At 45.7% G+C, this 13,594-nt stretch overlaps 1 protein-coding gene across 3 annotated transcripts in view; it reads right to left on the reverse strand.

Annotated features, from left to right (window-relative positions):
• The window catches only part of HK1 (hexokinase 1), a 1,728,681-nt gene that overhangs the window by 899,198 nt on the left and 815,889 nt on the right, over positions 1-13,594 (reverse strand). For all 3 annotated transcript variants that reach the window (XM_085603586.1, XM_085603588.1, XM_085603587.1), the window contains one exon: positions 1,616-1,771. In XM_085603586.1, coding sequence (XP_085459712.1) covers positions 1,616-1,771 — 156 coding nt within the window. The remainder of the gene's footprint in view (positions 1-1,615; positions 1,772-13,594) is intronic.

Raw genomic sequence — 13,594 nt, forward strand, 5'->3', positions numbered from 1 at the left:
ACCAAAATGGAACGCCCTCCCCATCCGGCTTTCTGGCATCTTGGAATCCTCACCATCTTACAGAGAGAAGATTTAAGGGGTCTGGAAGGATTATTCCAGTGAAAAAGAGAGTTCAGTTGACTGGGACCTTTGAGGTACAAGGCTTGTTCAAGTAGAAGATATTGATATTAAGATATAATGTGTTGCAATAATCCAAACGTGAGGTGACAAGGACGATGATAACTGATTGACGCAGTTCCAAGGCAATGAATGTTATGATTTTTTTCAGAGTCCTAATGATAAGTAAACATGTGCTGGTGGTACGACTTGACCTGTGTGTCAAAGCTCACAGCGTTATCAAAGATGGCACCAAGATTTTTAGCTGACTTGACTGGAGCGGGTAGAGGTCTGCATGCCTTTGGCCACCAGCTGTTGGACCTGATGGAATACTGAGTTCTGAAAAATAACACCTCAGTTTTGTCTGAGTTAAGTTTCAAGAAGTTTTCCCAGCTACTAATGCTAGAAATGCACTGGTTGAACTTTCCCACCACAAAGCCCAGATTGTCAGAGATAGAGCCAATAATTTGTGTGTCATCTGCGTAGGATAAAACGTGGAACAGAAAGAAGCGCATTAATTCAGCAAACGGGGCCACATACAAATTAAAAAGAGTTGGGCTCAGGGACTAGCCCAGGGGTACCCCACATGGGAGACTGAAATCATTCACCTTGAAACCACTACAGCTGACATTTGTACTCTATTAAAAAGAAAAGAGTGGAGAAGATTAAGGGCAGTCCCATTGACACTAGCTTGCTGTAGTCGTTGGATCATATCAAATGCTGCGGACAGGTTGAGAATTACCAAGAAAGATGCCCCGCCCTTATCAACCTGCCAACGAATACTATCTGTAGCCACAATCAGGGTAGTATCTGTATTGGGGCCACTCCTAAACCCATTTTGAGATGGGTCAAGTATACGATGGGTATCAATAAATTTGACAAGTTCCTGATTGATATATTTCTCCTGCATTTTGGCGGGAGCAGGCAACAGAGATATGGGGCGTAAATTTTTCAGTTTGTCAGGGTCCGCATTTGGTTTCTTGAGTAGCCGCATGATGATCGCTTCCTTCCAAGAGTTAGGGAAGATTCATGATTGTAGTGTAGAACTGAACACATACTGCAGAGAATCAGCAATATGGTCCGGTGCCAACTGCAAAGTTTGGGGCAAACAGGGATCGGAAGAGGATCCAGACTTTATTCTCAGCAGTAAGTCCTTGGTTAACTGAAGACAGATGGGGGGTAAATCAGAAAACTGAGAAGAATGATATGGGGTAATAAGATTTTTCGGAAGAGAGTCATCTACCATAGGCAAACTGAAAATGAAGACTTGTTTGAGAGCATATAACCTTACCGTGTTAATTTTTGAACTATTAGCAAAATGTCACATTTATCGCCCCTGATGAACTTAATTTACTACACTGGCACTCTAAAAATGAAATAGTATGGTCACTCCTATAGGAAAACATGGCACAGTTACGAAAAGGATAAAAAAAAACAACCACATTAAACAATCAGAAAAACTGATACAGACAAATAACGAGAGAGCAGTGACTAAAACACAACAAACATGGATGCCTACTTTTCTATTGCAGACACATGTTTAGTGTCAAATTTTCCTTTGGTTAAAAGCTCCGGAGTGATTCGTCCTTCAAACAGCAGCCCTTCTTTGGCCATCTTCACTAGAATAAGCCTTACAAGCTCACCCATGTACATCCCACTGACCATCTTCTCGAACCTGAAATATATTATAGAAACAATTATAACAGTTTTAATCTTGCAATATTAGGAGTGAATAATGAGAATGTAACACATTGGAGAGCATAACTTAAAACAATTACCACTTAATGATCAATACAAGAACACATTTAACATACCTATGTATCCTTTTCTTCCCAAAATGTATGCTGCATCTGTCCCCTGCATTAACCCAGTCTGTGATATAATACCCTCAGATATCAGTGGTGATCCTACAGGAGAGATTACAGTTACTATAGTGTATGTTTTGGGATATTTGAATGAGGGTCAGTGTTGCTGTGGGACTCAACCCACAGTGAAAGACCCACTTGTGTCCTCCGCCCCCATTGAGATTTCTGGCTGTATGGTAGATGCCTCACCTTGCGCTGAAGGTTGTATAGCTCAGTCTAATGGATATGAATAGTGTTTGAAATTGCCACTGAGCTTGAAGAAATGGCGTGTTAGGTAGGGAGGTATTCCCTGTTTGACAAATTAGTTTGTTGATGGTGTATAAGAGATGTAATTTGGGCCACCTTAATGTTCTCAAGGAGTGAAAATAGGGTGAGGTTGCATGTATAATATAGTCATCAGTGGGCTGAGAGTAGAATGGCTTTAGTTGCATGGTCAAGACTCTGTGAGCTGTTTGTCAAAAGAGTAAATGCATCATCTTTCACAGATGTATACAGTGCATTATAGTTAGACCATAGGGGACAGATTTATTAAAAAGTCACTTGCTGTGCAACGCTGCGTGACAGGGAGAGAGCAGGAATGCACCATATCTACAAAGATACGACCCGTTCCTGCTCTTTTCCTGCGCAGGCGCACTGTGTGCTGCTTAGCACAAAAGCAGGCACTCTTGCGTTATGGTGCAAGGGTGCCTGTGTTACACTCAGCATTGTTTTTGTGCAGGAAGGGGCACCTTTTAACACATTCCCAGGTTTATTAGTGTTAGTAAATAAGGGAATGCACCAAAATACATGGGAGGATGCATTACACGCAGTCTCCACCCGTGTTATGCCTTCCCAGTGCAAAGTACCATAAGACAGAGACTTGCACTGCGTTGCTTTACTCCAGATTCCTATGTCACACAGAGTCACGCAAGGTGCTCTGTGTGGCATAGTAAATCTCATTTAAGAGCTTGGCCGCACTTGCATTACCTTGTTTGACACAAAGGCAATGCAAGCCCTCGAAGAATCAGGTTAGGTTTCTTGGCACATGGAACTCTCTAGAAAGCTGAAATGCCCTCCATTCTTTTACTAGATGTAGGTGATCGGCACTCGGGAAAGAGTAGGGACTCCTAGGGTAGTATGATGATTTTTGTAGATATTAATTGAGAGTCAGGGATACCATTGTGGCCGTGGTTTGTGAAACTAATGTGACAGGTTGTGTTGTGCTGTTTAATGTGCAAGTGAGGTCCAAGGGACTGGAGCAGTTCAAAGAGGTGGAGGATGTAAGGGTCTCCCTTACATGCCTAATTTGGGTCTAAGTGCATGCATGTAGAGTCACGGCCTTAGGCATGAGACCATGGGAGGGGGACTGTTACCATATGACTGACTCCTGTTGGCTGTATAAGTAGCAGTACAGTGAGAAAGGCTACAGGGGAAAGGATAACAAACTGCCACATGCCGCCGACAGGAGGAAGTCGCTATGGCTGCCTGTGAGGGCCTGGCCTCCAGCATGTATGTAGTATGAATTTTACTGGCCTAAAGATTGAGAGGCTGTGCTGAGACCTGCAACACGCAATAAGGTAGGCAACATGAGAACGCCACCACAAAGGGTAACCAACCCCTAGATTGTGTTCTATGGATATTCGCATGTCTTAGTCGATCAATCAAACTCTCTTTATTTCGGTTAAAAAGCATAAAAGATACAGCGATACAAGTCATGTTTAGTATATTCTGGCTTGCTAAACAACATTCAAGTGAATATTAAAACAAGTTACAAATAGAAATGGCTGGAAATAACATAGTAATAACAGTATACAAAATGTGTAAGTAAACAATGGTCATGATTAAAATGCCTCCAGCAATTTGTAACACAACAATAAAAACCTATGACTAAAGTGCAAATGCATTCAAGTAATTTTGTGTCAGACAGACCCCGAGTTTACAATCCAAGCTTAACACAACACAATGCATAAAAACATATTAAAATCACCATTAAAATGATCTTTTATTTACAAAATAAAAGATAATGACATCTATGGCAATTGATCTTGTGTAAGCGGGTCGTCACATTTTTGGCTCTCGGGGTGGGCAAGGGGATTAGCAACGCCGTTCTTCTAATCGCCCAAAAGTGGCCTAAAATGTTGCAGTTGTGCAAGCGAATAAAGTTCTAGCATCTGATTTCAATATGCGCAAGGCCACTTTGGAATTTCGAGTCCCAAGTTGTCTACACACTGGTGCTCGCCATTTACTCCTAGCTTTCACATAGGCTGTACAAGCAACATGGCCTATTGATTCATGTGAGCAAGAACAACAGGGGCAGCCCTTGGGTTGAGATGTGTTAATAAGCCAAGAGTTTGTGAAAGCATTAATTGGTAGGCTACCATGCCTGAATTGGATATGAAGTTTCCTTTCGGCTAGGACCTTGATGATATCAAAATAGCTCTCTAGAACACGCCTGGTTTTCAAGTCTCCAAAAGCTTCTGTTAGGCTACCCTGTTTGGTTTTAGAAAATGTGTTCTGCTCAACCCATGCCCTATAAAATAATTTGACCTGCCATCTAGTGTAGGTTGGTGGACAGCCAGTGTCATGCTTTGGCAAACCAATGCTGGACCGAAGACTATTTACGTGTTTAACCCAGCCAATCTTTTTTGTGTTATCCAGAACACAAACCTCACTGAAAGCAGCAGCATAAGGTGCCAGATCGGGAGTGGTGACCATTCTGTGCCAAAACAGTGGGCGAAGCCTTGCAAGATCATTGATAGGCTTAATGCCCAAATCAAGTTTAAGTGGGAGAAGACTTGTGGGGATTCAGCAGCATTAGTTTTGGAGGTGTTAATCTCCAAGCCCCTCTCATCACAAAAAGCCTTAGATTGGGTTAATAATTTTTGCAGGCCCATGGGAGTTTTAAAAACGAGAAGGGTATCGTCTGCAAAGAATAGGGTGGAAATTTTAAGATTCGCCAACGAGGAGGCATCAGCTGAAATGGAGGATAGAAGCTCAGCTACTTGATTGATATACAAAGAGAAGAGGGTTGGAGCTAAGACACAGCTCCGGCGGACCAGTACAGTGTCTTGAGGAAAGTAGCCCAGTTTCCCCTATCTGTGTGAACGAGGTCCCCAGAGATACTGTCCGGGCCCGTGGCTTTTGCTGGTAAAATTGCCTTCAAGGAGGTCAAAATTTCCTCTCTGGTAAACGTGAGGCTACATACTGGCTGGCCTATGTCAAGTAGCATTGGAGCTCTGTCTTGGGTACAAGTAATGGAATGCAGAGCACTGAAGTGTTTTTTCCACACCGTAGCAGGGATGTTGTTGGCCAAAGGGGAAGATCTTTCAAAATTGCCCTTGGACAAAAGTGACCAAAACATCCTGCTATCTGGGCGAAAGATGGCCTCCCCAAGTTCTTCCCATCTCCTTTCGTCCCACTCTCTCTTAGCTTTGTTTTGTGCCTGATTATAGTGCCTCTTTACTTCACGTCTCAGGGGAATAGCCCTATTTCTTATTGCTGCAGACATGCTACTCATTAGTACCCTGCACTCCTTGTTAAACCACATATTTGTTCCAATTGTCTACCCTGTTTTGGCATGGGCCTGTGAGATTGAACATGAAAGTTTCTGGCCAGATATTCAAAGAATTCCATATGTAGAGCACTACAGCTAGCCTGTGGAATCAGTTCATCTAGCACAGATAGCAGTGTCCCCAAATGTGTTTCTATATTTCTATATAATTTTTTATCGATTTAAGCTTTCGATCATCTGCCATGATTGCGGGCCCTTTAAGACGGCGCTTATCCTTTGAAGGGATTACCTCCTTGGTGCTGAGTGCAGTAAATGCAGCCCTCCCCTTTTCGCCCCAGGGATGCTCAACAGTCAGGCTGAGGAGATTGTGGTCACTATCACAAGATAGGGTGATAACCATGTCTTGGATTAAAGGCCATAATGTAAGATCCACAAGTATGTAATCTATCCGGCTCGAATGATTTGGCCTGATAAAGGTAATCCCCCCCCATCTTTGTCGGAGCTGGTTCTACCACTGGCGGCCCTTAGCCTAGGTTCCAGAGTTATGGCATTCAGTTGCAGGGCTGCTTGCAACCACTTTTTTATAGGAGGGAGCTCCAATGATCGTACCAACCACACTTTATCCTCCTCATTCACCTTGTAAGAGTCTTCCCAGTCGAGTGGCTCATAAGTAACATTAAAGTCCCCACCAACTATTAAAGGGTGACTGTAGTGCTTAGCATCCAGTATCTCATCCAGAGCCTGGAGAGTTGGGGAACTTCCTCCTCTAGAACTCCTGGCATAGACATTATAAATGTCAAAGTTCTTACCCTTGCCCCTTTTTAATCTAATCCCAAGGATATCTTGGCTGTTGAACAGCTCCTTAATGTCACAATTTAGTGAAATATTAATCAAGATGAGCAGCCCACCAGACGGCCGGCCATGTTTGGAAGGAATTTCCGGTCTATGAAATGTCATAAGCCCCGCAATGAATGTAGGGGTCAGGCTCCAAGTTTCCTGTAATATGCATATCTCATGTTGTTTAATGAGCTCAAGCCAAAAGGGCAGATCCAGCTTTCCACTTATGCCCACCATGTTCCATGACACTATTTTCAACTTCCTGATGTCTATCATTGGGGAAGGAGTCTGGGGAGGGTGTAGGACAGTTGATTCAGTCACGTGGGTTGGTAGGTGGGTAGATGCATCGTGCCTCTGGCCTGCGAATGATCTCCCATTATGGGTTCCTGAGCGGGTTCTAGGGGGAGTCAGTAATTCAGGGACAGAGTCGAGAGAGGAGAGTCCCTAGGGGGCAATAGAGCAGCTTTAGCGGATTCTGCCAAGCTAGGAATGTTCAATTTCAGTTGGATGTTTGTAGCAGGTGGTGGGCAGGTTCTGGCTTCCAGGGCTACTACGTTATGCACTAGATGTTCACTGGCTAGAGTAAGCTCAAGTGCTGTGGTTTAAGACGCATCTTTTTGCCCGCACAATATCGTCCCTTATAATAGATCTGCATCCCCTAGTGTGCCTCATCCACTGTGTGACTTTCTTTATTTAACGCTTCACCGTTCTCTTGTTTAGTGCTATTGCAGTCAACCTTAGGAACATTTGTCATGTGAATACTTATAGACAGGGGAGCAGTATGGATGGAATGTAGCGGATGGTGAAGTAGAGGCGCCATACTACAGCCTGTGTTCGATCGCAATGGTGCTTGATCTGCCAACATCCCTAGACCCACTGGGCCTGAGGAGTGCCCCTGTATTCCCACCCTGGTCTCCCATGTCTTAGCCTTAACCCTTTGACAATGGCATGCCAGAGTAAGTTCCTACATATTCTTAGCAGCACAAATTGCCATTTTCTTAGTCAAGGCATCCACAATTATTTTTGTTATGTTACACCTGTGTAGCGCCAAGTCTTTAAAGTCCTATTTCAATTAGTGCATTAGGTTATTGGGAAACTTTCTGCCTGAAATGGTAGGTTTACTTGACAGATAGTTCTTGTGGAAGAGAAAGTTTTAAACAACATTTCATGGCGCCCTAAGTGAGGCTGCAGCGGTGCACAGGATGGAGTATTGTCCAAGGCGGTGCTCTGCTTGGGAGGAAGGAGGTACCAACGTGGCGAGTTTCAACATAACCTTTAAGAGTGTTTCCGGTTTCACTGATCATCCCTATGGCATTCTCTTGAATGGGTTTCAGTTGTGCAGCTCTAGCCTAGCCTGTGACTGTTGTGGCTCTCGTTGGCTGTCATTTTTAATAACTAAATGCTGCATGGTGAGTGGTCTTGTGTGACTGTCGGAATCCATAGCAGAGCGGTGTTCATGACACTGTTTTTTGTTTTTTTTTGTTTTTTTTAAGTTCAGAAAAGGTTTTATTGAAAGAATAAGGGTGTCAATTTACAATATAGAACATTAATCATTAATCATTACATTGCATATTTACTCCAGCAAAAATACATAAATTGGATTGAGGAATGAAAATAATGAGAATAAAATAGGAAAAAGGAATATGGAGAATATTGAAGTAAAACATAGAGGAAACTCTGGAACGTTCATGGAGGCTTAAATACTTCTTGTTGAGAGGGCTGCAATGAGGAAAATTGCTTAGCACTTGTATAAAAAAACGATGTAACAGGTGACCATAATTGAATACGTTTCGTAGCCATGTGTAAAGGATAAACAAAGGAAGTATCTAACCTATGATTATAGCAAATAGCATACCACCAAGCCTTATAAGAAATTTTGGTGAAGTATTTCCAATTCCTAGTAATTTGCTGAAAAGCAACCGCTATTAAAAGATCAATAATTTTGACATTGAGTGTAAGGTTGCTCCATATAGGTGAAAGACTGCCCAAAAATATGAGTGAATGAAAAAGAACAGTTAATGCCAAAAATTGAGTTAATCTGAGACCATACACGTTTCCAAAAACTATGCACAAGTGAACATGAGAGTAACATATGAAACAAATCAGCATTTGGGGACGAACATGTCCAACAAGTGTCCGATGCAGTGGAAAATCGCTTACTTAAATTACTCGGGGTTAATAAAAGTCTATTATATACAAAAAACAATGTTTGCGTTATGTTAGCTGCTCTCGGTTCATGACACTGTTGAATCTCTTGTTGAGTCTTTGTCCTGAGCTTGGTTCAGACGTAGCCAAAGCTGTCCAATCCATTCGTTTTGTTCCCTCTAGCCTTGTAATTCCTATCCTTGTCATTTTTCTTACTTTCTTAACAGTTCTCCTTAAGTCTTTGGTCTGTTGTACTGTGTCAGTATTTCCCTAGTGCCAAATACTTTCTATTCTGTCCCAGTGTGACTGGGCTTCCTTTCACTCTGCATGAGAAGCCTGCATTTACTGTGCATTATTGGCTCATATCCTTAATTGACAGATTTTCATGTACAGCCCACATCGGAGATAGAGCTCAATGTAACAAATATACTGTTCCACTGTCCCCTTCCTAGATCAAGGTTTTCCTCAAAGTGACATGGATTATGTACCTCCACTCCCATGCCAAAGCAGAACCAGGCCTCTATGAATTATTTTTCATGGCCAGAGGTAGCAACTGGCTACTGTCAATCAATCATGGCATTTGTAAAGCGCACTACATACCCGCGAGGGTCTCAAGGCGCGAGGGGGGGGGGCTGCTACTGTTCGAAGAGCCAGGTCTTGAGAAGTCTTCTGAAGGTCAGAAGGTGTTCGGTCTGCCGTAGGCGGATGGGGAGGGTGTGCCATGTCTTGGCGGCGAGGTGGGATAATGATCTGACATCGGCGGTCACTCTTCGGATGCGGGGGACGGCGGCGAGGGCGCGGTCTCCAGAGTGGAGCTGGCGGGTGGGGGTGTAGAGGCTGAGTCGGCTGTTGAGGTACGTTGGTTCGGTGTTGTGGAGTGCCTTGTGTGCGTGGGTGAGGAGTTTAAAGGTTATCCTCTTGTTGACAGGGAGCCAGTGCAGGTCTTTCAGGTGGGGTGTGATGTGGCTGCGGCGAGGATGTCGAGGATCAGGCGTGCGGAGGCGTTCTGGATGCGTTGAAGCCGTTTCAGGAGTTTGGCCGGGGCTCGTGCGTAGAGAGCGTTTTCGTAGTCCAGTCTACTGCTGACGAGGGCCTGGGTGACTGTCCTTTTAGTTTCGGTGGGGATCCACTTGAAGATCCTGCGAAGCATGCGGAGGGTGTTGAAGCAGGAGGAGGAGACGGTGTTGACCTGCTTCATCATGGAGAGGGTAGAGTCGAGGATGACCCCCTAGGTTGCGTGCGTGGTCGGTGGGTGTTGGGGGTGTTCGTAGTGCAGTCGGCCACCAGGAGTCGTCACAGGCCGAGGGGGTGGATCCGAGGATGAGCACCTCCGTCTTGTCAGAGTTCAGCCTCAGATGGCTGTTCCTCATCCAGTCGGCGACGGCCTTCATTTCTTCGTGGAGGTTGGTTTTGGCGGTGTGGGGGTCCTTGGTGAGGGAGAGGATCAGCTGGGTGTCGTCACCGTAGGAGATGATGTTGAGGTCGTGCCGTTGTGCGATATGGGTGAGTGCTGCCATGTAGATGTTGAACAACGTTGGGCTGAGGGATGAGCCTTGGGGCACGCCGCAGATGATCTCGGTGGCTTCGGAGTGGAAGGGGGGGGAGGCGGACGCTCTGTGTTCTGCCGGAGAGGCAGGAGGAGGTCCAGTCCAGGGCCTTCTCTTGGATTCAAGCATCGTAGAGGCGTGTTCGTAGTGTGTGGTGGCAGACCATGTCGAAGGCGGCTGATAGGTCCAGGAGGATGAGGGCCGCGGTTTCTCCGTTGTCTAGCAGGGTCCGGATGTCATCGGTGGCGGCGATGAGGGCAGTTTCGGTGCTGTGGTTGCTGCGGAACCCGGACTGGGACGGGTCGAGGATGCTGTTCTCCTCTAGGAAGCTGGTCAGTTGTTTGTTGACGGCCTTTTCGATGATCTTCGCTGGGAATGGGAGCAGGGAGATGGATCGGAAGTTTTTGAGGTCCTTGGGGTCCGCCTTGGGTTTCTTGAGTAAGGCGTTGATCTCTGCGTGCTTCCAGCTCTCCGGGAAGGTCGCTGTCTCGAAGGAGATGTTGATGGTTTTCCGGAGATGGGGTGCGATTGTGCTGCTGGCTTTGTTGAAGATGTGGTGTGGGCAGGGGTCTTCCGGGGATCCGGAGTGGACGGTGTTCATGATCTTGATGGTGTCGTTGTCGTTGATGTTGGTCCAGGCGATCAGGCGGTTGGTGAGGGTGGTGGTTTGGGGAGCGGGGGTCTCAGTGGTTGCCGGGGTGGTGACGGCGTTGAAGCTGTCGTGGATGTCTGCGATCTTGCGATGGAAGAAGGTGGCCAGCGAGTCGCACAGGTCTTGTGAAGGTGGGATGTCGTTGGTGTTGGAGCTGGGGTTTGAGAGTTCCTTCATGATGTTGAAAAGCTCTTTGCTGTTGTGTGCGTTGTCTAGGCAGTCTTTGAAGGAGGTCCTTTTGGCGGATCTGATGAGGTGGTGGTGGTGTCTGCGGGTGGCATTCTTGTGGGCTGTGTAGCTTTCCGGTGTTCATTCACGGATCCAGTTTTTTTCGAGTTTGTCAGGTTCGCTTGGAGGCCTGGAGGTCTTCGGTGAACCAGCTGGCTTTCTTGCTAGTGTGGGTGTTGGAAGGCTTCTTGAGCGGTGCGAGGGTGTTGGTGCAGTCGTTGATGCACTGTTTTGAGGTTGCGAGCGGCAGTGTCGGGGTCGGTCGGATCTGCGGGTGGGCTCCGGGCGAGGTTGGTGGAAAGCTGGTCTTCGGTGACTTTGCTCCAGCAGCGGCGCAGCATCTGTTGGGAGCGGTGGTGCGTAGTGGGTTTCCAGAAGGTGAAGTGGATGCAGCGGTGATCGGTCCAGTGGAGCTCGTTGGTGTGGTTGAAGGAGACGTGGGAGCTTGCGGAGAAGATGGGGTCAAGCGTGTGGCTGGCGGAGTGGGTGGGTGTAGTGACGAGTTGTAGGAGTCCGAGGTTGGCGAGGTTGTCGATCAGGGTGGAGGAGTTGGTGTCGTCGTTGTTCTCGAGGTGGAAGTTCAGGTCCCCGAGGAGGATTTAGTCCGTGGAGGCGAGGGCGTGTGTGCTGACGAGGTCGGTGATGTAGTCGCTGAACTGTGCTCGTGGTCCAGGGGGGGGTCTGTAGATGAGGGTTCCTCTGAGGGTGGTGTTGGGATCGGTGTGGATCTGGAAGTGCAGGTGTTCGGCGGTGCTGAGGGTGTTGTCGGTGTTGGTTGAGACTTTGAGAGTGTTCCTGTGGACGATGGGGATTCCTCCTCCTACTCCATTGGTGCGGTCCCTGCGGGTGATCTTTTAGCCTTCCGGGATGTCTATGGCGATGTCGGGTGCCGAGGAGGGGTTCAACCAGCCATTGTGTGAAGAGAGCGAGGAATAAAAGGGTTTGCAGAGGCTGGACTGCCAATGATCAATTCACCAGCCTCAGGCAGTTAGGCCTAGATTTACTAACCCTTTGCTTAGGGTCTGCATCAGGTTTAGGCTTGAAAACAAGAACTATTGAGATTTACTTTCAAGAGCAAATCTTGCTTTGTGCTGGAAAGCAGGTCTAAAGAAATGCAAACTAGTGTTTGCTCTACGTTGCGCTAATTTGGGACAAGGGAAAGTAAACAATGGGTGGTACATCCCATGCAATCATGTGTGGGTTTTAATGCAAATCTCTGTCTAGTAACAATGGTAGACAGGGATTTGAGTAAACAAATTATGCCTCACCGAGACAGACAAAATCCTGGAGAAACGTTTTATTTGTTTCTTACTTTTCCAACTTTGCATGTGTGCTATACCGATCAGCACACATATAAACTTGGGAAAGTATTAAATTATGTCTGTGCATAGTATTTTATACTGGAAGAGTACCTTCCATTACAAAACCATTTGTTTAACACGCCCCAGTGGGGCCCCGAGGGCACAGAGGTGCCTGGGTCCCTTCACCTTGATTATCTCAGCTGGCCCGCTTGCAGAGGGCAGCTGCACCGAGGGGGTAATTTCATTTTGAGAGCTCCAGTGAGGCCCTGAGGGCACAGTGGTGCCAGGGTCTATTTGCTTGTCCTCAGCTGCGCCACACCAGCGCGGGCAGCTGCCACGTTTTTCCTATTTGTCCACCCAAAGGGCACCGGGAGTGTCCAGGCCTCATTTGATATTCACAGCTGTGCAGCAATTAGTGCCAGCTGCTACGTTAAGGCCACAGTTCTTTGGGGGCATTATTGTGAATGAGATAGGATTGAGATGCACTCCTCTGCCCCAGCGCAATTACACTCTTTTGGATATTGTTGCATTGGCAGCATGCCCTGACACTTGAGACATAGGGCATTTGAGCCTCTTTGAGAAGGCCAGTTGGCCAGGGGGACTGTGAGGTTTGTAGGGCGCCAGGCCCTAATGTGATTTATGTGGTGCTAGGAAATGTGATTCATGTACTATGATCCCGGTTTTCCGTTTTTACTGAGTTTTACAGATAAATACAGACAGAAAACATTTATTTTCTTGTCTGTATTTATTTTTAAATGTGGATAAAAACGGACATTGGTTTGCTTTTGAGTAATTCTAAATACGGTCTGCCATGACTGCCAGGCCAATAGCTGTGTGGATTGATAGGTAAGGGGGCTAAAAAAGAAAGGAATTTTAGTAAAGAGGCTTTAACAGCAGTAGATAAGCACAAGGTTGATACTGAAATTTGCATTTTTTCTTATGAGAGCATTGATTTATTTTCTGCATGTGTTACAGCATTGAAACCTAGTAGGCATTCAATCATGACAGCATATTTACCAGTTAAATAAATGTGGAAATATGCTCATTTCAGCTTCAGTTTTCCACAAAACCCAAAACAAATACGGATAAATACAGATAAATTCAGCATTAAAATAAATATGGATAAATACAGAGGGAAATGTCAAAAAAATATATATACCATTAAACCAGGAGCTCTAACTATGATTTATGCACCCTGTTTTATAGCTCTAACTGTGGTTTATGTATGAGGTTACTTGCATACTATGGTTTATGCTAGTAAGATTATTTCCTACTGTGAATTTTACCCCTAATGTGAGTTATGCTTAGGAGGTTAGGGTCTAATGTGTTAAGACTTATGAGATGATTGTGTAATGTATTTATGCTGGTGACGTTGCCGCAGAATGTAATTCACTCCTAAATGTGATACTGTTCATATTACAGGATGATGCTGA

This window comes from Triturus cristatus, chromosome 1_2, assembly GCF_964204655.1.
Source record: "Triturus cristatus chromosome 1_2, aTriCri1.1, whole genome shotgun sequence".
In the NCBI taxonomy this organism is placed as follows: Eukaryota; Metazoa; Chordata; class Amphibia; order Caudata; family Salamandridae; genus Triturus; species Triturus cristatus.